Raw genomic sequence first — 25,615 nt, 5'->3', positions numbered from 1 at the left:
TTTCTTCTTCTTTTGCAGGGACCATGATGATGATGTCTCGGTAGCAGAGGCCTGTAAAAAACTGAATGAAGTCAGTGGCTTCAAAGGAATGGGCAGGTAAAGTAAACATACGGTACTATAATCATTCTTTAAAACAGAGAAATGTTTATACCCAAAAGAAAATGCTTATGCTATTATTATTATTAGTTTTTTAATGGCCATTCTTAACAAGCACAATAGGAAATTGTCAGCTTGCTCCTAATCAAGGCAAGCTAGCGGTAAACTTGGAATTACAAGTGGGACAGGCCACACAGGTCCATAGTAAGGTTATCCGCTTCCACCTACTATTCTTTCTGTGAGGCCTACAGCGATCAGATATCTGTTTGAGTTCAGATATTGTCAGAGTAAAAATCCAGTCGTAGCCTCTTCCTCCTCCTCCACCTCCTCCTCCTCCTTACAAGGGTGGTCATGTATCACCTGCCTTCCATGCCCATTATCACAAAGGGCTATTTCCTCATTACTAGTTCACCTTATTTAGGAACAGAAATAGCTGGGTGGTGGGATTTCAGATTCAGGACAAAAGCCCCACCCATCAAGGCAGTTATTACAAGTCATTCATCAGGGTATCAGTATGGGTCAAAACACCCAAGTGGATCTCCATTCCTTACCGTATAACACTTCTTTTTCTGATCCCATTTATCACTTGCTTCAAGTACGAGGTAAAAGGGGTTGAGAGAAGGTGGTGAATGGAATAGGAGGAAATCTAGTAGTAATTGTGTGAAAGGGGGTGGGGTGGGGTATCAGAGGAGAGCTTGTTGCCTGTCGGGGGAGCGTTCCAAGTTCTTACCCCGACCATGAAGGGTGGGGTCAGGCTGGGGAGATACCCACAACAACTGCAGGTGGTTTTAATCAAGTGCGTATCCGCCCTGGTAGCACAGGACCTGGTATGCCCCCAAACAAGAATAATGAGTGTACTAACCTTGCACTGCAGAGTGCTATCCACACGTGAACACATCACCGGGCAGTTCGTATTGAGGAGCTAAGACTCTCCATGGTTTGCAATCCTGCCTTCAATCAAATCACGATAAATTGACCTCTTTACGCCCCGAGTGTGACATAGGCTGCAATTTATGCTCCTTCGAGCATCAACCTTAACACTAGTAGTTAGATGTGCAAGTTATCTCTGTGGAAGGTAAGTCTAGCTCACTTTGATCATTACAGGTATCTGGACGAAATTCAACCCTGACATGTCAAGGGGATGGTTGACAAAGGTACACATAGCTTCTAATTGTTTGATTTCTATAGATAAACTCTGTTTCAGGCCCTGAACCAGAAAAACTGTTTGACTAAAACTAAACTGGCTGATAAACATAAAAGCTGAAACATACCTAGGTCATTTTAGAAGGTTCCATGACGTGTATAGAATTTAAACACCTGCCTGTTTATTGTGCTTGTCAATGGATATATCTAGTTTGCAGAAAATATAGCTTGTCAATTTCAAATAGCAGCTCATGGATGATGGCCAGAGCATGATTCCATAACTCAAGAAAGATTAGTGGGTTGAACGTATACCGTTAGGTGCCTAACCCTGGGAATGGTACCTACGATTTAGGATTAACAGTTATTGATTTTAGAAAAATTGTCTATCCAGAGTTCATTGTATGGCCAGTGAATTGACTTTATCTAGCTGAACTGAAAGTATGCTGTGTTAGCTGACTCAACTACAGCACTGCAGTAAAACATGGAATTTTAAATGTGCTCCAAAAATATTGCAGCAAACATATTGAGAATTAAAATATCGGCAAGGTAAGTATACTTTAGCGAGGCTAGGTTTACAATACCTAACTACTCATATATGTAGCTTGACAATAGATATATCTTCAAGGTATGTAGATGTGGAGTTTAGAATAGTAATTCTCTTCTTACCAATATGCTTACCTCCAACATTTTTTGTTTGTCAATTTCTGCTATGATATTCATCTACGAGAATATTTCTGCAGTTAATATTCTGATATGCAACCCGCATCTAGTCAATGCCCCGCTGCTCCAATGGTGTTTGACACTCTATGCAGAAGCAGGTTTAGTCAAGGTAGTCATGATGCCTATAAGGAATTGCAGAGTATATAGTACAGCTACATTCCAACTAAAGCTTTAGAGAAGAAAGCCTTATTTCCCAGGAGCTTGCCGCAAACATAGTCAATAGTCCTACACTTAGCACTGCTTCGTCATATCTTCAGAAAGGTGAGATGCAGAATGTTTAACTTACTCCCCAGCGACTGAAGAATCTGTTGCATATCCGCTAGTACTATGGTTAATGGAATACTCATTTCCAATGTCGATGCAACATGTATCTGTCCTGTAATATGTATCTACCCTGCCAATTCTGTGCGAGTAAGCACGAATGGTCATTATTTGAGGATCATTGTTTGCCACCTTCGCTAATAGTCCTAACCAGGGTAAAGGGTCATTAACTCAACAATAATGCCCATAGTAGAGATCATTAACACCATCAGAGCGCTTCATATTCTGTTGGACAACATGGCTCCCGATTATCCAGTTGACGCATTCCATCTAATCTGCCTCGTTCTCAGATGCTTGCCTCTGAGCATCTTTGGTCAAACCAGGTGGTCCACCAGGCGCCATGCGATCTTCCATTGGCCAACAGACCACCATAGCCACCCATCTTCTACCGAGTAGAGAACATCTCATGACACAACTTCATTCAGTTACTGGTTGATAAAAACTAAAACGCTAATTCAGCATGCAGGGTAGCCAAAGTAACTCATAAATATTCGTACAAAATAAATATGTTCATATTAAAAACGTCTGTTCGCCTTCTTATATCAACATAAATCGTAATGCATTTTATTACTAATTAACCATCTGTATTCTCATGTAGAGAGTTTACGGGAAATGAAAGCATATTTGAGGTGTGCGTTGGCACACTTCTCCATCAATGTTTATTTTGGCTCCCCTTGGGTAACATTGTTACATTACTGAACAAAACAGATACTTAAAGGCACTTTAAACATGGAAACGCATACCGAATTCTCATGCCACCAGGGAATATATGAAATGTGAATTAATTTGCTTTTGCTGAGAGACTACATTAGGCATCAGGGGAAAGAATGCATTCTAGAACTGCTAAGAGGGGAGGGCTGTGTTCTTAACACACGGTCAGATTCAATCACGTCAGAATAATCTTCTCCAAATTATTATGCTTAATTCACGTCTAATACTGTGCTAAAATTACTGACGGATGCTAGGGGTCAGGATGCCATGGGCCCTGGTGCAGGCAAGGAAAATGACCCCTTTGACTGCTGCTGGGGTAGTAAAATACAGTAATTATCAAGGTTCAATGAATCCCTCAGAGCTTCGGAACCCAAAATGTTCCCTGTGATGGAGAGCATAGGGAAGAAAACAGGTAGCCATGCTGATTCTGAATAACATCGACGTTTATTTACCACAAAGTCAGGGATAGTGGAAGTGATGCCACCCACCCTTGACTCTGTGTGACATCACAGTGTTGGTTCCTTCTCCAATCAACAAACAGCTGCTTCTCGTTTGCTCCTGAGGAGTGTGATGTTATGGATTTTGGGGGCCTAAGGTAAGACATGTTTTGGGGCCACTATACAGAACAACTTTGAATTTCAGTACCCATTTTTGGGTAATTCAAGCCCATATGATGCCAAACAATACTAAATGATATGTTAAATTTTAACATGGTCACAAAAAATCTGATGAAATATGTCTTGCCCGGGATGCCAAAAATCCTTGAGATGACACAGGGTAGAAAGACCGAGACAGTGGTAGCAGGAGGCAAAGAAGGGTAAAGTTTCAGATAAAAAAATAAAATAGACAGCAATCAAATTGAGAAACAGATAATAACCCAATTAAAACATCTCAGCTTCTGCGAAGACTGAGTGAGGACAAGTACAGAAACTAAAGAGAGATCTTAGACCTGCCTGTACTTTCTATTCCTTCCGGATCTCTGGGGTCAGGGATAGTAATGACAAGGCCAAGGGTAGCAAAGGCTACACCAGTGATACCAGCTGCTTCCCCTGCTTAACCTTACTTTATTACCTTGTGCATCCACTCCCCTTTCAAAATACTTTTTCCATCTCTCGTCAGGTTATCCTTTTCAGCCATAAATCACTTTTTTCAGCTTGTGAGTGCCAAAGCTCTCGGCACTAATGAGTCAATAGACAGTATAATCAGCTAGGTCTAGCCATTGAAAAGATGAGTTTTCAACTAAACTGCAGAAAACTACATTCATATAAAATGGAAGAGCATTCCAAAGTTTGGCCGCCGCTGCTTCAAATGCTCTGTCTATCTTCCCCAACTTTCCATTCTAAGAAAATGGGTTGCTGGTTGAGGGGGGTGAAACCCTTCTCAAGCAGCAACCACAATTCTGCTCAGGGTGAAGTCACAAGCAACCCCTGAATTAACCTGTGCTGAACCCTCAGGTAGCTTGGCACAAAGCAATCAGGCTTAACTCAGGGGCAATCTATACAGTATTTGTGCAACACCACAAACAGTAACACAATGACAATAAACCACAAAAAGAGCCCACAACAGAGTTAGGGAAATAGAATGATTTTTAATAAAGACAACAAGACTGAAATGACAAAACTCCAATCAGTAGAATCGGAGATATTAAATTTGAAAGATGTTAGTAAAAATAGTGCCAGAAGGCATTCAGCACCAACTGTGGCTATCTAGTGGCTCCGGACTGGGACAAAGTCACAAGTTCAGGGCGACCACGAAGGCTGGCTGACGGGACCAGGTAGGTCCTGGTTTGGCTGGCTGAACAGAGTTCCTTAAATCCTGCTTTGCAGAGCTTTGCGAGGATCTGCGTCAAAGATGCACTGTGCAGCCAAGCAATGCATCGGTTCCGAGATGCGGCAGGGCTGGAGTGCAAGGTCCTACTGCCTCGTTGTCGAAGATCCCATTGATGAGGGCTTGTGTTACGAAGTCCAGAGTGGGGGATGCGCCGCACAGTCGGGGCGATGTGTTGGTTCCGAGGAGTTGTGAGGCTGTGTTGTGGAGTCCAGAATCATCATCGAGGCTGCCGTTGATGAGAGATGTTAGGGTCTTCATTGAGGATGCGTTGCGCTGGCCGTTTAGTTGCAGATACAGCTGTGATGCGATGATGGTCTTTGCTGCAGTTCCAATCTGCGGTGCAGCAGCAATGCTGTAGTTTTGCTTGGGGTTTCACTGCGCAGCTGAGGAGATGCATCACTTCCTTCTGTATCCACAAGGCTGGCAGAGCATGTTAGGCCCACTTCCAAGGGCCCAGGACTGGGGTTGGACCACTTGGCAGTCTACAGACACAGATGGCAGATTCTAGGTGCAGGAGTGCGGTTGTTGAAGCCTTCTGTCCGTGAGGCTCAAGTCAGGCGGCCAGCCAATTAGCCCTTGGAGTTATTCCTGGGTTGTGGGTTCAAGAGATGCAGGTCAAGTCTTTCTCACTTAAGCAGGAAGCAGGTCAGCACAACATGGCGGCTGCACAGCAAAGCAGTTGTCCAGCAGGACAGCAGTCTGGCAGAGTGCCAAACCTTCAGTAGATCAGTAGATCAGCAGTCCTTCTTGTTGGCAGAGTATCCACAGGTCCAGAAATGAACTGAAGTGGTGGTGTCTGAAGGCCAGTATTTATTTCCCTCTAAGGTCCTGAGGCATCCTGCCTTCCCTGCATTTCCTGTCTTGGCTCCAGAATAACTGCAGGGGGTATGCGGCCCTTTGTGTGGAAGCAGGACACAGCCTATTCAGGAAGGACTGTGCTCATCTCTTTCCTCCAATCCTGCCAGTGATGGCCCATCCAGGCACACCAAAGCTCCCTACTGTCTGTGGCTTTCTAAGAGGAATAGACTCAACTGTCCGCTACATTCAGCCATGTGACCAGAGACAGGCCACAGGCACTAAATAGCTAAGGCAAGAAAATGCCAACTTTCTAAAAGTGCCATTTTAAGAATTGTAATTTAAAATCCAACTGTACCCCGAGTTAGGATTTGAAATTAAGAATCCAGAGTCATGAACTGTTCGCCTATTTCCATTTGGAAATTACACTTTTAAAATGCAATATGGTAACTGCAATGTTATCCTATGGGAGTGGTGGGCCTTGCAGTAGTGAAAACCAAATGTAAACGTTTTTCACTACCAGGGCAAGTAAAACTTAAAAGCACATGTCCTACTTTGCAAATACATGGTACGCTGCCCAGGGCTGTCCAGGGCCTACCCTTGGGTGACTTATATGTATTAAAAAGCAAGGTTTGGACCTGGCAAAAGGTTTACTTTCAACAAACAAAAAGCCCTGGGAATATCACACATACCTAATCATATTCAGCACTTATATGGGGTCCCTCATTTTGCTACTAAGATATGGGAAAGCTCTAGTGCAAAGCTGCAGGAACATCCCCATGTATGTGTCAATGTATAATACCAAGAGATCAGGTCAATGCCAAAAGAATAGCCCAAAATGGACCCAAAGAACACCCAGCCAAAAAAGTGAAGGGAGCATCTCACGTAAGCAAACACCAAGGAGCAGGTGGCATATTCTTGCCAATTTTCTCACATAACATCATAATCACCTCGTCTCTGCACCGGAAGGAACCAACACCTGAACATGTTCAAGAGGAATGGTGTGTATGTGTATGTATTGATTAGTTAATCCATTCTGTGTACAACACATCTCTATCAAACCCTCTTAAGTTCCCTTATAGGGAGGAGAATCTTCTACCTCACAAGACAAAATCTTAAAAATTAGTTGGACAGGGCCTCTGGCAATTAGTCTTCAATAATGCCAGCCTTCATGATTTAAAAAACCATACCATGTATTAGACCATTTTTAATTGAATGGCTGACATGTTTCATTGCCTTTCCTACTTGTTGGCAGTTTCTTCAGGGCAGGGGGACCTCATTTCAACCATATGTGCACCAGACCAGTATAAGACAAAGGAATACAAGTAAGAAAAAGGAGAACAACCAGCATAAAACCAAATGCACTTCATAGTATGGTACACAGTTACTTCTGCCCCGCAATTCAGTTTTTGGAAATAATTACCAAATAGCTGCTGGGTGAATGCCTACTAGCAAGCCACCTGGAGAGACCAAAGGTTCTTGCCCTGAAACACTTTTGACAGCCCAAAGTCTAGTCGCCTAAAAACATAAAACAAAACGTGTGTGAATCACAGCATCATACTGAGCTAATGCCACTCCCACCAGCCCTGGGCTCGAGGTCTGACCACAATCACCTGTGCACCCAAAATATCGAGCCAAAAGGTGTTTAATAAGGTGTAGCTCATGCCTTATATCTCTGCATACATTCACTATATCCATTCTAATATACAAATCTCTTGTTGCCATCAACAGGTGAATAGAAATATTACACCATGACCCTGTTAGTATTTTATATCCTCAGTCAATCATGGACCTCTAGATTAATTTGGGCTGCCAACCACATACACTGCACCTCATTCAATGCGCTCAATCACCGTTAAGGTTCCCTTCATCGTCGTTCACAACAACAACACACCTACCCCCAGTGTCAGTGTTCCATAGATCAATGTTCCACGATTCCATAGTGTGCCATATACTGTTTTTTAAGATAGAGCATATGGCATGACTTCATACGACGTGCATGTGGGCGTGTAATGGGGAGGGACCATTATCGGCATCGTAACGTCACCAGGCAGACACGCCATCTTTAAATGGAGAGCGTGCATCGACTGCCACATTCAGTAATATCACAAGGAATACAACCTCTGCAATCATTTATTATGACACGGCTCATCATACTACATTGCCAGTTATTTGCTAAAATGAAGACAACAAAAAGTGTACTAACACATCCAACACTGTCAAATAGTGCACCATCATTCATATAATACATATGGTGTGCCCATATTCATCTGGCCTATCATCCCCTCAATCAGAGTATTGCTCCTGTCATACACTATAAGGAACACCAAAGCGTCATCCATGCCTGTACAAACAAGAGGTTACTTTATCATCCCTAAGCTATATCACTTAAGGGGAAAGCTACCCACTAACAGAGGGTGGTAAGTGTGCTAATGTAGATCTTATCATTATGGGCCAAATAAGATACATCTATCTTATGATTTTATGCCACTCCACCAAATCATTTAGGCCATCCTGATCAGTTTTCTCTGAAAAAATCCAGCAGGCTTACTTCCTGTATAGTATATCTCCCCCTCTTCACTTTTTCAGGTACACTCCATCTAAAGCTCAAGGGTTCCTGCTCAACCTCATGAAAGTGTCTAACCAGGCGAGTAGTTAGTTTGCCCATCTTAAATGTACTGATGTGCTCCTGGATCCTGATTTTCACATTTCTTGTTGTGAGACCAATATAATGCATCCCACAATCACAGGTAAACTAGAGTTACAGTTGCTGAATTTATTCTGAAACCAGGAGTGACCATCATTCAGCACCACACTTTTCGATGCCACATTGAGTTTACCAACCATGGACCCCCACAGGGATAGTATCCTACAGGGATATTAGGGAGGTTTTGCCATTGTGTTTTTGGGCGTGTACCGACCAGCTGGTAAAGTCAACAGGTCACAAAGGCAAGAACTATTGGAGTCTTATGAGCTCTTACTCAAAAATGGTTAATATATACAGGATGCATCACCCCAGGTTGTTTTCTACTTTGTTGGTAACAAATATTGAAATTGCCCAAAATAGTTTCTTCACTATAAAGAATATAGCGATACTTTGGAACTTGAGTTCACTAACTGTTCTTTTATTAGTTCATGGTGGATCATGAAAACAAGCTGACATGTTTCAACCAGCCAGGGGCTTTTTCACTGTAGTTCATTAGTCCTTCTGGGATTTCCCAAATTTTAGTACACTTGCACTTCCTCTATATGGTTCAGTTTCAGTACTCCCACTGCACTTGCGACTTGCACTTCTTCCACTGGTCAGCGTATCAGCATACAATAGTTAGTGTGTTCACAAATTCTTTCCCTAGTAACTCCACATTTACAGTTTGTTTTGCCCAATGCATACCCATGTTTGCTCATGCAGTCCATGCGTTTGGTATACCATCATTTATGATATGAATATGAATTTCTTACATGTGCTCATATTGCTCACTACAGTGGGGCCATCTTTATGATCAGTGTTATCTGATCGCAAGTAGATTAATTTCATAGTATGTTTAGTAGTTTCCCTCTTATGGGTACATTTTTTTAAAAAAAAATTTATTGGTAACAAACTTACTATATTTTTGTGCTATTGCAATTTATTGATTAACTCGAGATGAACGAAAATTCCCCATCTAAACTTGAGCCCTAAACTTAGGGCCCAATTCACAATCTGCAATTTGTAGTATGCAAAGTAGTGCTACTGTAGTACCTGCAACATAGCAAAAACCCACAAGTAGAAATCTCAACCTCCAGCTCTCTTATCTTTTCTACAGGAATGTCCTCACACATTTAGGGTTACTATTTAGTTGTGGAGTGGCTGAAAAAATGAGAATTCTTACTATAAATGGTATTTAAAGAGACCAAAGGAGGGTTTAGGGAGGAATAAGGAAGCTTTTAGGGAGGGACAGGATTCCGCCCACAAACGAGTATTCACAAACTGCACTTCTAAAGTTACTAGAGCCAAAAAAAGACCTAATTTATTTGACTTTAGTCTCTCTGTGGTTTCCATGAATCCACACTTGCATTATGTTCAGAGCTCAACTATTGGGGTCAGCAACCCCATTTATGGAACCGAATGACTTATGGTATTCGCTGCTCATCCACCCTTAAAAGCATACTGAAAAAAGAGAACAACATTTTCCTTCAGGTAGAGAGAAAATTTGGAGAGATAATGACACTGTGTACAGTCACCCCCTGAAAATAATAAAATAAGTTACAAGATTTTCTTTAGAAATGTCTATGCCTCTTAATCTTTACATTAGGAAAATCGCTTACTCCTGCTGCCTTTTTTTGGGGGTAGGGGTACGAACAAAGAGAGGGACAGGCTTGCTCACCCTGTGCAATACGATTGTGGTGAACAATTATTTCCTGGTCTGTTCTTAGCTCCCATTCAGGCCATTGTTATATGTTCTCTCTATGAAATTTATCCTTGCAGGCGGGTTAAACAATCACTGGTTAATTAAAAGCTTTTCTGAGGAGGAAAATGTGTTTTCTTTATGTCAAAAGTGCCTTATGAGAATGTAACATGGGTTCTACCCCTATTAAAATAATTTTAAAATACCAGTGTCATATTTTGGCCTTCAAGGAAATGCTACTTACATATTCAAGTTATGGGAAGAAAAGCCTGCCTCTTTATTTAGTGCTTTATACCACACTTCTGCTGTTTCTAAGCACTTTAAACAATAGGTATTATCTTCAACTAGTTTAATGTAATCGGCTTACCAGCATTGGAAGGGTGGAATACTGAGTTAGGTTCGCTGAAACTTAAAACTCAAGATGTCCACTGCGACTCTTAAGCTCACTAACAGCCTGATTCATGTACAATCCGTTTTGCGTGGCCCTAATAGCGAATCATAGCGACTCGCTATTGAGGACACGCAAAACGGCATTCATGTAGGAATTGCTAATGAAATAGCGATTCCTACATGTTCTTTATTTGCGAGTAGCAATTTGCTACTCGCAAAAAGTCCCCATTCATTCCTATGGGCCAAGAGGCCCATAGGAATGAATGGGGAGTATCCCTTATTTGCGAGTAGCAATTTGCTACTCGCAAATAAGATAGCGATTTTAAGGGTGCCAGGGGTGTCCAAAGGACACCCTGTTGCATCCCTAAAAAGCACATTTGAACAGGTGTTGCGCACACACATGTCCAAAGGACATGTGTGTGTGCAACATGCAACTTAGAAAAATGCTTTTAAAAGCATTTCTCTGAGTTTTTGCTATTTACCGAGAGGTCTGACCTCTCAGTAAATAGCGGCCCCAAAAGTGCTAAATCGCAATTTCTTGATGTGTCATGAATAGCATTTGAGGAATCTCTAATAGAGATTCCTTAAATGCTATTCCTCGCATATTTGCGACTTCTTAAATAGCGATTTTTGCATTTGGTATCATGAATACCAAATGCTAAAATCGCACTCGCAAAGGGCCAGATTCTCAGAATCTGGCCCTTTTGCGAGCGCTAATGGCTACATGAATCAGGCTGTATGACTTCAGTTAGGTGTTCCTTGTAATTTTGTGACTCCTGCGTAAAACACCCATAGTGCCGGACTTGTCTTGTATCACTGCCTTGTGAACATTATTTATGGTACTTTCCCTTAGCCTTGTTTATAATACTATGTCAAAATTCTGTCTGTTTTTCATTTATAACAAGTACTGGTGAAGCCAATTGGTTTAGACTGTAAAAGGTTGTGCTATTGGCTTTGCCGCTGCTTGTTTGCATTAGATTCTGTTAATGTCTACATAGCCACCTGCATGTCATGAAGCATTCGCATGCATGTGGACATATGTGTGGCCATCTTGAAATTGGTTTCATGCTAAAGAAAAGACAATGCAGGATGACCCTACGTGTATGCAGGTTTGCACATGACGCAACTCTAAGATGGGCAACAATCTGTGATCATGCATTGTAATGGATGCTTACGCATTCCAATAAGTATGATGGTCATTTAGGAACACTATAAAAAAAAAGTATGGAGTAATACAAAGATCTATATTTACTTTTTAAAAACATCAAAGTAAGTTTATTACGGATAACCTTATTTTCTATGGGGTTCTATTTCAAGGCCCTGAATCTATTATTTTCTGTGGGATGGTGCTCCAGTACTGGTGGTTGGCCATCTGTGGCGCTGAACATTTACAACTGTTCTAGTTCCTTTTTAGCTCCAGTAACTTTAGAAGTTGCATTATTATCAAATGGCCTGGTAGCACTTTACAGAATCCAGGTCCTCGTCCAAAAAAAAAATTAGCACAGGGGATGAAAGGATGAGCAGAGGGGGGTAATAGTAGAGAGTGTGCAAGTGGTTGGTGGTTGGGTGCATGAAAAAAAGAACAGAGAGAAATGGAGGAAACTGTATGAGAGAGCTGTGGGAGATAAAAAACAAAGAGTTCAGGGGTAGTGGCCGTGTGACTACTAGACTAGGAGGAAATTTAACAATAGGAGGCGGACCGAGAAGAGAGAAAGAGAGAGAGTTGGGAAGAGACGTCAGAAGGATCAAGAGTACTCCTACTCTCTCACACAGTGCTAAACTAGAAAGAAAAAAGAGCTCCCTAAAATTAGCAATGGGGGAATGCATCTCAATCAATCAGAACTGTGGAACTGAAATGATCCTAGGTGGGACAACACAAGAACAGGGAGGAAATCCATCAAATCAAGAGCAGAGACCAGAGACAGACCACAAAGCCATTTCATCATGAGGGAGGGGCTGGTCCAAAGACCTCTCTAAGCATATGTAATGTTTTGATAATAACATGTCTGTAAAGATTTTAAGTAGTCGCACAGTTTAATAAAATAAATAAACAACATGTCTGTGCAAAATGACTTAAAAATAACAACACCAACATTTCTTCATTATTAAAGTACAGATCACTAAGAACCGTTTAAAAATAGTGTGCATGTTTACATCAGATTCCTAATAAAATCCTTCCAGATGGAACCTTCCTCTCTTGCATAGGCAGCCTGTGTCATGAAACAAGTGAATGCATTTAGGAGTTCAAATGTCATTGAATTGTATATTCACGATGCCACTGCATGGTCACTATGAAGATGTGCCCGAGTTGTGCCTATTTGCACCGCGAAGGCATTTAGCACTATATTGCATTTTTCAGGGAGATGCTATTTCGATCCACTTCTTTTTGCCACTGTTGCTGTTCATCAACAGGAAAAATCAATATTTGTATTTTATCTACGAAGAGCATGATTTCTGCTGTGGCCGACTGGCACTGACAGCTATGAAAAATAAATGAAGCGAAATAGCAGCCCTTCACGGTGCGTAATAAGGGGTCACTCCAGTGCAAATTAGCATCCTATTGGCAGTTTCTATGGTCGGGTCCATGGCTCTGCAAATACTCAAAGCAGCCTCGCGAGAGACGCATTTAGCTTATTCAGACCTCTACCTTCTCGACATTTTCACTGTGTGAGGGGGGGAGGGTGGGGGCGGGGGGCGTCGGAGGGGCGGGGCTTTGTGCCAAGAACTGTTTGTGACGCCCTTCTACCTTATCCTAACCCTCATAAAAAAACAAAGCTTCTGAGCATATCCTGGAGGGTTTCACACCAATGCAGATCTTCAAAGCGAACCTCAAATCTCGTTTATCCCAAAGACACTTTCAGAACGAATTCCCTCCTTCTCAGACCCCACCAGGAAGTTATTTAGTAATTGTAAATTTGTCACAAATATTTTTTTTTTGTTTGTGCATCCTGTGCTTGCGGCGTTTGAAATTGTGTTCCTTTTGCCTGCGTTGTTTTGATTCTATGGCCTGCTATTATTCGCCAGGAAGTTCTTTAGTCATTGTATAATTTGTCATATTTATTCTTATTTTTGCTTGTACAGTCTGTTCATGCTGTGCTTGAGATTGTGTGCCTTTTGCCTGCATCTCTCCGATTCTATGGCCTGCTTTTTTTGTTTGTTTTATTCCTGCAACAGTTCTCTCATGTAACGTGACTGGTTCTATTGTACAGTGCTCTGACACCTTCGGGTAAAGTCCGCGCTTTATAAAAATGCATTAAATAAATAAATACAAATAAATAAAATGCATGGATTTCCAGACCATCTTTTTAGCCATTGTGCAACATCGACTCCAGACTGTGTGAAGGAGGCCGATACCGTGTGACACACGGTGGCGCCGCGTCTGTTGGCAAGTCTGCGCGTTGTGGAGGAGTGTGCTATTCTTAATACATGAAAATGTTGTTAAACGTTGCTATGGGTAACAGCGACGCGTTTGACGAACGTACAGTTAAGGAGACACCAGGACAAATGCAATATGTTTTTGCCACGTTCGAGCGCAACGCAAAACTGTATCAGCATCTCTCTCACGCCCTGGGCTGTCATTTAATGTGATGGCTGTTGTTTTTATATGTTAAAGGTAATCGCTATTAATTTATGCAGCATGACATACTGAAAAGGCCTCTGAATGATAGCACCGGTACCTGCCTTCCTCAGTAAGCTCGTGATTATGAATGGCTTCGGGTTCCCTGTGGGTATCACAAGTAATTCTGAATTACCACATTCAGTATTTCTTGGTGTGTTAAACCTCAATGTGTTACCGAGTACGAATCCTCTGTTCCCGCAAAACAACGTGAAATGATCTACTTTATATGTGGGAATAGGTGCAGAAACTCTGGTACACTGTTAATTAGCAACTCAAAGTGCACAAAAAAATAAGGTGCCATATCTCTAATTAACCAATATTCACACCACCTTGTTTTTTATTCCGATCAACAATGTGTCCAATGCTTTGTGTTTTTGGTAGATAACTAACATGCTTAGAATGAATCAGACTATACCTGACAAAAATATTGTGAGACCTCCTCTGCAAAAGAGCACACATCAACACAAGCTGATCACACACCGTTGCTGAAATGTGGGAATACTAGTAAAAACAAAAAAAATACAACTCAAATTTGACTTTCAATTTGTTTGCCTATTTATTTGTTTATTTATTTAATGATTTGTTTATTTTGCCTATGACAGGTATTTCAAACAGATTGTGAAGTCAGCCAGGGCTAATGGCACTGCAGGCGCAGCCGAGGACAACGCGGATGATTTTCTGGGTTGCCTTAACATCTCCGTTAATGTAAGTAAATGCAAATGCCTTGAATGGTTCATCAGTATGGCCCATCCTCTCGAACACCTGTAACCACTGAGTGATGCATGGACAGTATTTGTATTCATCACTGCCTACACGTGCACGCTCTTATTGTTCCGGAGTATTCAGTCATAGCCTCCAGGGTTCAGCAGAGACCATAAAGAAAGAAAGGTTGCATGAATCATTGGCCGAGTCGTGTGGCAGTACTGAACTAATCCAGCAAAATACAAAGAGGCTGGTCTTAAGATTTGGTCAATGCTTAATTTGAGCCGTGGATTCCGGTGCTCTGCACCGGCACTTAATTGTCAACACCTGCGCTTGTGTAGTCTGCCACAAGGTGGCACCGTCTGGCTGCTTTAGAGATGACCACAACAATAGGCAATAATTAATTCAATATACATAAAAAATGTTATTTCATGCTGCCCAAGCCATTCTCATAGCGTGGAGCCTGAAATAGTCTGAAATGTCACACTTGTAAGAGTGTGATGGTTTGTAGTTGTGTTGTTGTTATCATTGGCAGCATGGCAGGGGCAATGTGTGGTGCAAGAAGCAGTTGCCTCCTGACGAGAGCCCTTGCACTTATTTTTTTCACAAATTAGGCACTGGATTTGGTGAAGCCTTGACTCATCAATGTTCTTGAGGGTAAATTATTTCTATGAATCTCTGATTCTAGCTGTAAATTTTAGACTTGGAGATCTCTTTATTATGTGTTTTTTTATATAGCACAGTCTTGGCCCATAGGCATTAGAGAGCTTTACAGCAGGAAGTAAGTTCTGGTTAACAAACATCATAAACAACCTTCTAACACAAGGAAATCTAGAGAATAAAATGTTCATACCAGCGGGGATGATACAGGATAAGAAATAGTTAGCTAACCATCATATTAAATCAGCAGAAAATAGCCAAGAGAACTGAGAGAACAAACATTTCATAACACAAAGACAGATCAATCCAACATAGGAGATGTACATTAAAATCCCTACTTTAATCAAAGTGTGTCTCAAATAAGAGAATTGTGAGTTTCCTATTCAATGTGGATAGGAGTTTGTGTGAAGGGCTGATGAAGGTTCCAAAGCCTTGTTGCACTACCAGAAGCGGCTTGTCTCATGGAGTGTTCTTGCAGGAAAGTCAGAGATTCGAGCAGGAGTTACTCAGCTTTTTTCGATCCTCGTTGAGTTCCAGAGACTTTCAGTTTTCGAAACAGGTAGGTAGGAGGGAGTAGAGATGCGGATGATTTTATGACTAATGCATGCAGTCTTAAATTGGACTCTTTCATCAATGGGGAGCCACTGCAGGATGTGAAGAATAGACAAGATATATTCAAATTTCCTTTGACCTGTCACAAAGCAGGCAGTAGGATGGAGCACTGCTCTCAGAAAAGCTAGAAGCACTTTAGAGAGACCGGAGAGAAGTGAGTTACCATAATCTAGTCTGGACAGAGTCAGTGTCTGAACCACAAGTTTCATGGCCTGCTCCGGAATTAATGGCCGGAAGCCCCAAAGTAGTCTTAGCTGGTGGTGTGCGTTTTTGGCCATCATTAAGATTTGCTTCTGGAGGTCTAGAGACTTGTGTAGTATAAAATCCAATCATTTGGCTTCTCAACATTGACTGGGTTGGAGTTAGGGAAGAGAACGATTCCTGGCACTCTTGGTTTGGGAGGGTGGATTTTTCGGTGAGATTTGTTTGTAAAAATTCAGTTTTAGTTTGATTGAGTATTAAGTCGTGATTGGCCATCCATAGTTTAACCCTCTCGAGGGTGGTGGAGAGAAAACATATGTTTTCAAGGGATTCTATTGTCAGGTAGTATCATCTGCATACTGATACCAAAAAAAATCCAGATTTTCTCTAAATATCTCCAAGAGGTTTATATGATATACATTAAACAGGGTTGTTGAGAGGACAGAGCCCGGTGGAACCCTTTGCTTTATACGGATTTTGCCTACTCTCTATTTTCACTATGTGTGAACGGTTGAATAAACAGGAGTCAGACCACTTAAGGACTGTCTCATTGATGCCAATTGTTCCTTCAGGATAGTCAGAGTGTGGAGATTGACTGTGTCGAAGGCAGCTGAAAGATCCAGGAGCACTCGAAGTCAGGAGTTACCTGAGTCGAGGAGGTGGAGAAAGCTATTTACTTTAGAGAAGGATTGTTTCTGTTCTACAACCCTGCTTAAAACCAGATTGGAAAAGTTGTTTTTAGCCTTGATGTGGAGCGAAGGTAAGTGTTGAAATCGGGCAAAAGTTATTCATGCCATTGGTGTCACAAATGGGCTTATTCAGGATGGGTAAGACCTGGCCAATTTTACGACTGTTAGGGAAGACACCTTGTTTCGGTGAGAAACTGGGTGGGACTGAGACAGCAAATAGGTCGAGGCACTAAAATAAATTAGTTTCACAAGAGTGAATTAGAAAGGTAAAAAAAGTGGCCCATGTTTGCAAATTGGGGCAGTTTTTGACTTGTAACGATACATTGTAAGGGCGTTTTGCAATGTTTGGAAGACTACATGAATTTGAACCTGCTGCAGGCAATGTTTGTTTTATTATCAGTGAAATCAAGAGCAAAACCCAGCAGATCATAAATAGACCCACAAACAGCCCCGAAACAGGCCCACACACTGACCTGTCAGACCAGCCCTTCGTACACTGCTTTATTGCCCTACAGACCAGTTCGACCACGGTGGGGAGTGAACAAGGGAGGTTGAGTACGGCAGCAGCATCCTGGCCATTTTCTTGATCAGTGAGCGAGGCAATGTGTAAGAGAAGTGATTGGTAGGTTTCACCTTGTTTATAGTTTGAAGTAAATCTGGCTCAGAGATTGTGCCAAAATACAACCAGGTCCACTGGGCTTTGTGGGTTAGCGAGCAATCATCTTGGATAAGGGATTTTGGCAAAAGTGATTGCTCATTAGACTTTACTTTCTTTCCAAACCAGACTGCAAATTCTTCACATTTTAGTGCTGGTGTGGAGACTTTGCTGTTGGAGGAGTAGGAGTTTCTTTGTTTAACGATATTAAAAAAATAGCTTTGGGTGATTTTTAGCAGGATCAACCATATATATATTGACCCAGAGAATAATAAGATTTGAAAGCGATGATGGTTGTCTTCAAATTTTCTCAAGATGTCTCGGATAATTTATTTTGGTGACCAGATCCTTTCGAGAAACAGCGTAGAGAAGGCTTAGGCTATTTACTCTTGCACTTCAGTAGATCATAATCTTTAACTAGGTTACCCATGAATTTGTTGTACTAATCTGTTATGGAATTAACGATCATTGGAGAAGAATACCCAAAGACTTGTTTTTAGCATCACAGAAACATGACTTTTTCTCTTGATCTGATGAAAAATTCGTTCTAGCCCCAATAAACACAAGCCTTTTCCCAGCACCTGCAACCATCTGAACAAAGTAAGCACTTACACACACTAGCTATACTGCAACAAGTCACAGAAAACAAGCACTGGCAACATCAACAAGTTTGTTGCTGGCTAACATCCCTTTGGCTTCTTTGTTAATACTTCTTTTTTTATCTTTTGGCAAACCTTCATTGTTAGAGAAGCTACTGTACACTTGTCAATCTAAACAAATGAATTGGGTAAAAGTAGAAATATTCTTTGGCCTCAAAAAGAACACATTGCCACAGTAGTTCCTGGCACTGAATAGAGCTACTTTGTGTGTGGATGTGTTCCTTGTGAAATGGAAGAATGCTGTCTCTATCAGTAAAGTTACCCAATCACTGAAGAGGGCTGACCTATTGTTCCATGATCTAGTGAGCAGAAACAAAATATGTATGGCACCCCAACAGACCAATGGATAAAGCAAGCTGGCTCAAACACTGATCAGCAAATTTGTTACCCATATAATACTAGTAAAACAAAATGGTCTTGGCTAACGTCAGACCTAAATATCTTACAAGAAGTGGGCATCCTCAGAATTTTGGATAAGGTTGAGTACAACGCAAAGCTTGAGAGATTAGATTGAAAACACCTGCGAAAAACATGAAATTACGAAGGACTAGCACAACTGACCTTCTCCCACAGTCTACAGAGTATTCTGTTAGTGACATTTCTCCCCCTTTGTTAGTGTTTTCATTATACCCATGGCACAGGAGACAGGGATACAATGTTAATACTAAGCAGTCGGCCCACAATCTCAAAATGACAAGCTAAGTGGTTCATAACATATCAGCAGTGAGATAACTAGCTTGCCCTTTTCAGAACTGTTTGAAGGTTAGGTCAATTAAATAATAGCTCCAAGATTTCCATTACCATAGTAAACATGCAATCATGTGCACACATTTAGGTAATGAATAATTACAACGTTGAGGACAAGACATCAATATTCATACCCTCAAATGTGTCTTTTGATCAAAAATATTTTTTTTTTAAATTGAGATGACAATTTAAAATTAAGTTCAGTTTACTAATCGCGAGACATTTGTACAAATAGTAGGAAAAGCCGTTTGCAAATGTACAAAATGTTATGCTGCTCGCCCACGGAGCACAATCCGCATTGGTAATGAGCTACTTGCAAAAAATATTATTGCAGAAATACAGCGATTGTTAAATTCTCCTTACACCTCCAACATTCCATTAGCAGCTGTGATCACCCCAAGCAAAATACTTAACGGTGTTGCATTCGTAATTATGGAAATAATATTAGAAGACATCGAAACACGGTAGGTACAAAGAATTGTTAGACCTAATGGTCACAGATTAGACCCAGTTAATGATATAGTAATTTGCATGAGCCAATTCAATGTCCGAGACTAAATTGTTGTACGGTTTTACTTCCCAGTGAAAATGTACCTTGGCTTTTTAAAGAACTTAATAAATTTCAAAGTGCATATTCTGCTGTTGGGCTTGAGTTGGGGAAGGGAGGAGGGGCAGAACAGCCAAAGAGCTCTGTCTGCACTGCAGGGGTTTTAGAAGCACACATTTTAATATTGTTCTTCCTATCTACATAGTGCAGCGATGACACAGTATGGAGAACAACTGTGTGCCTGTTCCCTGGGGGGAAACAGCCTTTACAAGACGGCAGTTACCACGCAGAGCCTTTACCACGTAGCTTTTAGCACACATGCATTTACCACGCATGCATTTTTGGGGTATTTTACCACACATACCATTACCGCGCATGGTAAGTCAATTTAAAGTAAATATATCTGTGTAGGAAGCTGGTTTTTAGGTCTCGCAAACCTAGCGTTGGAGCGCGCATGCGCTCCTCGCTCTGCAAGACATATTGTGGTAGAGGAGATTTTAGAAGTGGACTTGAAGCCCCGCCCATCTTTCTTATTGGCTAGTGGCATAGTTTATGTTAAACGCTTGCCTCCGATTGAAAGTCAGGCTTTTTTGTTACGGCCCTGTCTCCTTCTGCGACGGCCCATCCGGATTGGATCGCTTGCTTGCAGCGCGACGAGGTCTCCTTCATTACTCGGTGTAGATCCTTTTTTTCCCATTAAAGTGAAAGGGTGTTGGTGACAGCTTGTTTTAGTTTGTAAACCCGCTTTCACTTTTAAACACGGCATGCTTTATCTTTTCTTTAATGGTTTTCTGCCCGCTTTCACTTTCAAACACGCATGCTTTAACTTCTCTTTAATGGGTTTCTACCCGCTTTCACTTTCTACCATGGCATGCTTTAACTTTAGCGGCTGCACCCCACAGCATGTTAAGCATCCCTGCCGAGACTCGAACCCGGCTTCCCAGCGTTGAGGTTGACCTGGGAACTTCCTCGCGCCTCTAGTGAGTCTTGCAGTTGCACGAAGGACCGTTTCAGTGGAGATCTCCAGTGACGGTTCTAGTCAGGCTGGTGATAACATTTTCCGATATCGAGTTTACCAATGCCTGTACGAACAGTTGCCATCTTGTAGTGGGAGACGTTCGATTGTTTTGATGAGTCTTAGCTGGTGAGCAGCACCTTTTATTATCCATGTTCGGTTTGTAGTTTTATATGAAGCCCACAGTGGTGGCACTCTGTATCATTTACGAGCAAAGACCTGCTACTTCCCGTTGTGTAAAACATCTATTTACAATATTAATCTTGGATTATTAGGATTGATTATGAGAAATTAAGGAACTGATGTACAAACACTACTGAGACAGCAAAAGAGCATTTTGCGATTTATAAACGTCCTATTGCGAGTCAGATTTACAAGACTGAATTTGTGACTCATTTTGAATTTCAGATAGGAAGGAGCGTGAAAGGGGCTCACCTCCTAATTGCGAGAAACAATCAAATGAATCAATGGTTGTGAATGCAGTTGCAAACCGTTGAACAGACAACAATGTTGGGGGCGGCAGGATTCAACAAGGATTTGCAATGCGTCTTTAACCTTTTGCCATTATAAATGACAATGCCTTTTATGTATGTTTTAAAAAGCTAAACTTAAAAGAAGGCATTGTCATTTACAATGTCAATAGCTCAAACTAGCGTAAATGTGAGACCTATTGCATTGCAAATGCTTGTTTATGTAGTGTAGCAAAAAGAGGTACACTATGTAGAAAGTCGAGATTACCCTTATTGACTTACAGGGTTTTAATTAATAATCCTGAATGCTCCATTTTGTGGTAGTAAGTCCGAGCAGTTTAGGCTTATCAGAGGGTAGTGTTAATGCATTTGTTGAACACACACAGAGTCAATAAATAAGACATACACGAAAGAAGAAATTCAAGACCAATTTAGAAAATACCAGATTTTATATATATTTCCACACTAAGAACTTTGTGATTTGGTAAGTAATTTTCAAGATATTACTTTACAGTTTTTAGCAATGTTAGCAAACAATGAGTATTTACGCAGGAATGCTTTTCTTATGGAGCAAAGAACATTTATTTCATAGAGGTACTTGCAATAAGATTTCGAGGATCCCCTTTAGGAGGTGAGGTGTTAGGGAGCCAAGGTCCCGAGTGCCACGAGCAGTTCAGTTTTACCTGCCCTGGTGTGTCTGGGTGCAGAGGTGCTGGACTGGTTGGCAGTCTTATGCATTACACTGTTGGCAAAGAGGTGAGCCACCTAGAAATAGGCTGCAAATAGGGACCTGGGGAGACATCTGGGTTCTCACAATGGGGGGCTTAATTCATGAGAGACCTGGGAGAGAGGGGGAGAAGTCGGTGTTAATGGATCTGGGCCTGGGGGCTTGGGTGCAGAGGGTTTTGGCCGACTGGCCCTTGTGCGTCGTAGGCGGTCACGGTTCTCGGTCTGGACCCGAAAAGGGCAGCAAATCAGAACAGCTGGGACACTTTCGGTACTAGCCTTTGTGGAGCTGTTGTCCCTCATCGGCTGGTCAGTTTTCAGATCGTTGGAGTCGTATTGGCCTCTAAACAAGCGTTGGTTGCAGCTAGGGGTTCGGTACCCCAAGTATTGGTGCAGGGAGGCTCGTAGGGGTCCTGGCATTTCCAAATTTGAGAAGGAAATGGATCCCACCTCTTTGAGTATGCTGACCTCCCCCTTTGTGGCTACTGCTTTGGTGGACCCGCTGATCATCAGCTTCTTGGAACCAGACATCGCAGTCGGTGCCTGCAGGATGGCTCCTCCACTCCAAGGGAGATGTGGGTTGGTTTTCAAAGTACTGGCAATGCTCTGAGGCTTTTGGAAGATGCACAGCTGCAGGATGAGTCGGGTCTTTGTAAATGTCAAGTCTGGACCGGGCAGGCAGGGTTTGGTGCCAAAAACCCACAATAGTCTTCAGTTCTTGCTTTGATCATCTCTTCGGTGTCCTCTTCTTCTGTAGTCAGGTGAGTCTGATGTTCTGGTGTCAGGCGGCCACCTACAATTCTCAATTTAGGAGTGCTAGAGGAGTGTAAAGTAGTAGCCAATGGGCCACTAACCTTGGGGTCACTACGCCCCCTATATGACCACTTCCTGCGGGAAGTGGACATTACCTTGTCCCAGTGGTCCTAATTTTGCCATCACCAAGATGGCAGAATATTCTTAGAGTGGGACACATCAGGCAGCTCACCCTAGGGGTGTGTCTGACCTGAGTGTACTCCACCCATCTTCGCATAACTAATTTCCTGCCTGTCCTGGTGCCAGATCGGCCTCAGGGCAGAGGGTGCATCTCCCAGGTCTAGGGGAAGTGGGGTTGCATATCAAAGGCGGAAGAAGCTTTAAAGCCCCTGGCTTTGATATGCTGATTTTCTAGCCTCCTGCCAGAGGAGGTGTAAATAGGCTTTGTTCCTGACCTCTGTGAGTGGGGCTCTCACCAGCCTAGAGGGTCAGAAGTGCATCTGTGTAGGCAGGCTGGACTCTACCAGGCAGCCAGCACACTAGAAGTCTAGTAGGGTTCAGGGGGTACTTCAAAGGTAACCTCTGGGTGAATGCATTAATAAATACATCACTGGAATCAGAGTGGGTTTATTAATACGAGGTGTGTGATACCAAACACCTTTGGTTTCAATGAAGCCATGGTGTAGCTGGGTAACTCGTTATCACCAGTGTTGAGTACATATACTTAAGATGGCTTCCCTGTTCACTTGCAATGTCTAATTAGTCATAACAGAGGCATATCTGCTCATGCAGATATGTCCACACATTTAACATAATGCACCCTGCCTTAGAGCTGTAAGGCCTGCCTTAGGGGTGACTTACATATATTGCATGCAGTCATGGCAGGCATGGCACACAGGCTGTGTACCATGTTGTGTCTTCAATTTTGTCTGCATCATTTCACACAGTCTATGATGGCAGTCTGCATGAGTGTGGTGAGGGGTTCCATAGGGTGGCACAATACATGCTGCAGCCCTTAGGGACCCTCTTTAATACCCATGCCCTAAGTACCAGGGGTACCATTTATTAGGGACTTACAGGAGTACTAGAGGTCTTGCCAGTTGGGAAACAATTGTGCAGTTTTAGGGAATGAGATCTGGCATAGGGGACAGGGGACAGGGGACTTGGATAGCAGGAACCCAGTGCACAAAATTGCATCAGATACTAGGCAAAAAGTGGAGGTGACCATGTTAAAAGGGGTGCTTTCCTGCAGTATGTGTTAGTTATAATTAGGACCTAGTTTCCATAGGAAAAGCGTTATTTGACTTGCCTATATCTTTGATGCCGTTTGAAAAATCTTCACAAAATTGTCACGTTGGGTCTTGGTGTGCATGGAAAGTTTCGGGGTGATCCGTCAAGCGTAGGTTGAGAAGAAGGGGAATCAAATAAGTGCATTACCCATGTTAATTCCTATTTGGGTTTTGAACATGACTACAGCCCGAACTGCTGATGGAATTACACCAAATTTGGCAGAAAGATAGCTCTCGGTCCAGAAAGAGCCCTTTTTGTTATTTTGTGTAAATTGGTTCAGCAGTTTTTGACATACTAAAGGAAAACCACATTTGTATATGTATATGTATATGTATATATATATATATATATTACCTACTGGCGGTCGTCAGTAGGTATATATAGTTAGGATTTTTTCTCTATGGATTTTTGAAAATTCTATGTCTAATAAGTTTGGCGTTTGTGGACGGAATTGGCTGAAATTTTCAGGAAAATGGAACATTTTGTTTCTGAGCAGCCACTGAAAATTTGGGGGGGTTTCGTCAAGGGGGGGCCGAGAAAAAAGGGGGGTCCCAAAACGCGTTTTTCCCATGTTAATTTCCATAGGGCGGTTGGCCTCACTTTTAGCCCGAACGGCTGAATGGATTTGCACGAAACTTGGCAAAATTGTAGGGACTGTTAGCCTGATGTGCCTTTGCTAGGTCTCAAGATATGTGCTCCAGTGGATTTTGAGAAATTAACGTTAAAAAAAAGATATATATCTGTAAGCGCGCTCCGGGTAGCGCCCCGGTTCGCGTACTTGACGCGTAACGGAACTTCGCGAAGCGAAGCTGATTGGCTCTCCGGTGTCTGTCAACATTCTAAACAGTCCGGAGCGGCCGCCATCTTGTCTCTCGGTAGGATCGAGAGACAAGAGGAGGCCAAAACAAAGGGGGAAATGACCATAAGGGGGCATAGTAGATCCTCCCTGACCCCCTAGGTTTGATGTGGAGGCTTTAAAAGGGCCCCACGGGGCAAAAAAAAAATATTTTTTTTCTTTGTTTTTGCGTGGGGAGCGCCCGGTACCCGCACCGGGAAGCGGTCCGAGGAGCGTACTATGAGGAAAAAAGAAAGACAGGGTATAAAAATTTGGGCAATTTTGTTATAAATGGAAGGTAGTTCTGAAAAGAACTGTTTTTTAATTCTTTTTATTTTTTTTATTTTTTTTATTAATTTTCTGAACAATTTTTTGATTTTTTTTGATTTTTGAAAACTATTTTGTGTTTTTTTAGAGGAAATAACAAAAAAGCAGGGTTTGAACATGTCTCAACAGGAGCAAAAAAAAATAAAAAGGATTCATTGTTTTCTCATCTTGATGCATTTATGATTTTCTCCAGCTCGGTTAATCAAAGTAATACTCTTCTCTCTATAACAAATAGTTCCTCCACAATATATACAAACTATTTTGTAGTGTTCAAAAGGAGCTTGAATATTGTCTGGTCCGGCGAATGAGCTTTGTCCACAGGAGGTGCTGGGGATGACATTTGGGGGATTGGCAGCAAGATGGCTCTGCCTTGGTGTTTCTGGCAGGAACTGCCTTACTTGCTCTTCCTCCTCCTCCTCCTCTTCGTCCTCATTATCTTCCTCTCTACCAAAGTCCAGTGTTGGAGGTGGTCCTTTTGGTGGTGGTGGTGGTGGTGGTGGTTGCTGAGAAGCACCAGCTGCAGCTATTACAGAAGCCATTGTGAAAAATAGGTCTTGCTCTCTGGAAGTAGAAAGTAAGAATGAGGTAAAAACAAGGAGGGGTTTTCATCATTTGGGAAAAAAAATAGTTCTAAACCAATGAAAAGTGTTATTTTTAGGTCACATGACCTAGCCTAACAACATTAGGAAACCAAAAGTGAAAGGAACCAATGAAAAG

The 25,615-nt window shown here is 42.0% G+C and overlaps 1 protein-coding gene across 1 annotated transcript in view; it reads left to right on the top strand.

The window, feature by feature from the left end:
* Positions 1–25,615, top strand: part of BAIAP3 (BAI1 associated protein 3) — a 1,057,809-nt gene that overhangs the window by 767,580 nt on the left and 264,614 nt on the right. The window contains exons 10-11 of the mRNA XM_078664937.1: positions 19–96; positions 14,613–14,715. Of these exons, the coding sequence (XP_078521063.1) occupies positions 19–96; positions 14,613–14,715 (181 nt within the window). The remainder of the gene's footprint in view (positions 1–18; positions 97–14,612; positions 14,716–25,615) is intronic.

Source organism: Lissotriton helveticus, chromosome 10 (genome assembly GCF_964261635.1).
Source record: "Lissotriton helveticus chromosome 10, aLisHel1.1, whole genome shotgun sequence".
NCBI classification, from domain to species: domain Eukaryota; kingdom Metazoa; phylum Chordata; class Amphibia; order Caudata; family Salamandridae; genus Lissotriton; species Lissotriton helveticus.
Note: the sequence above shows the minus strand (reverse complement) of the source record. Positions and strands in the feature narration are given on the sequence as shown.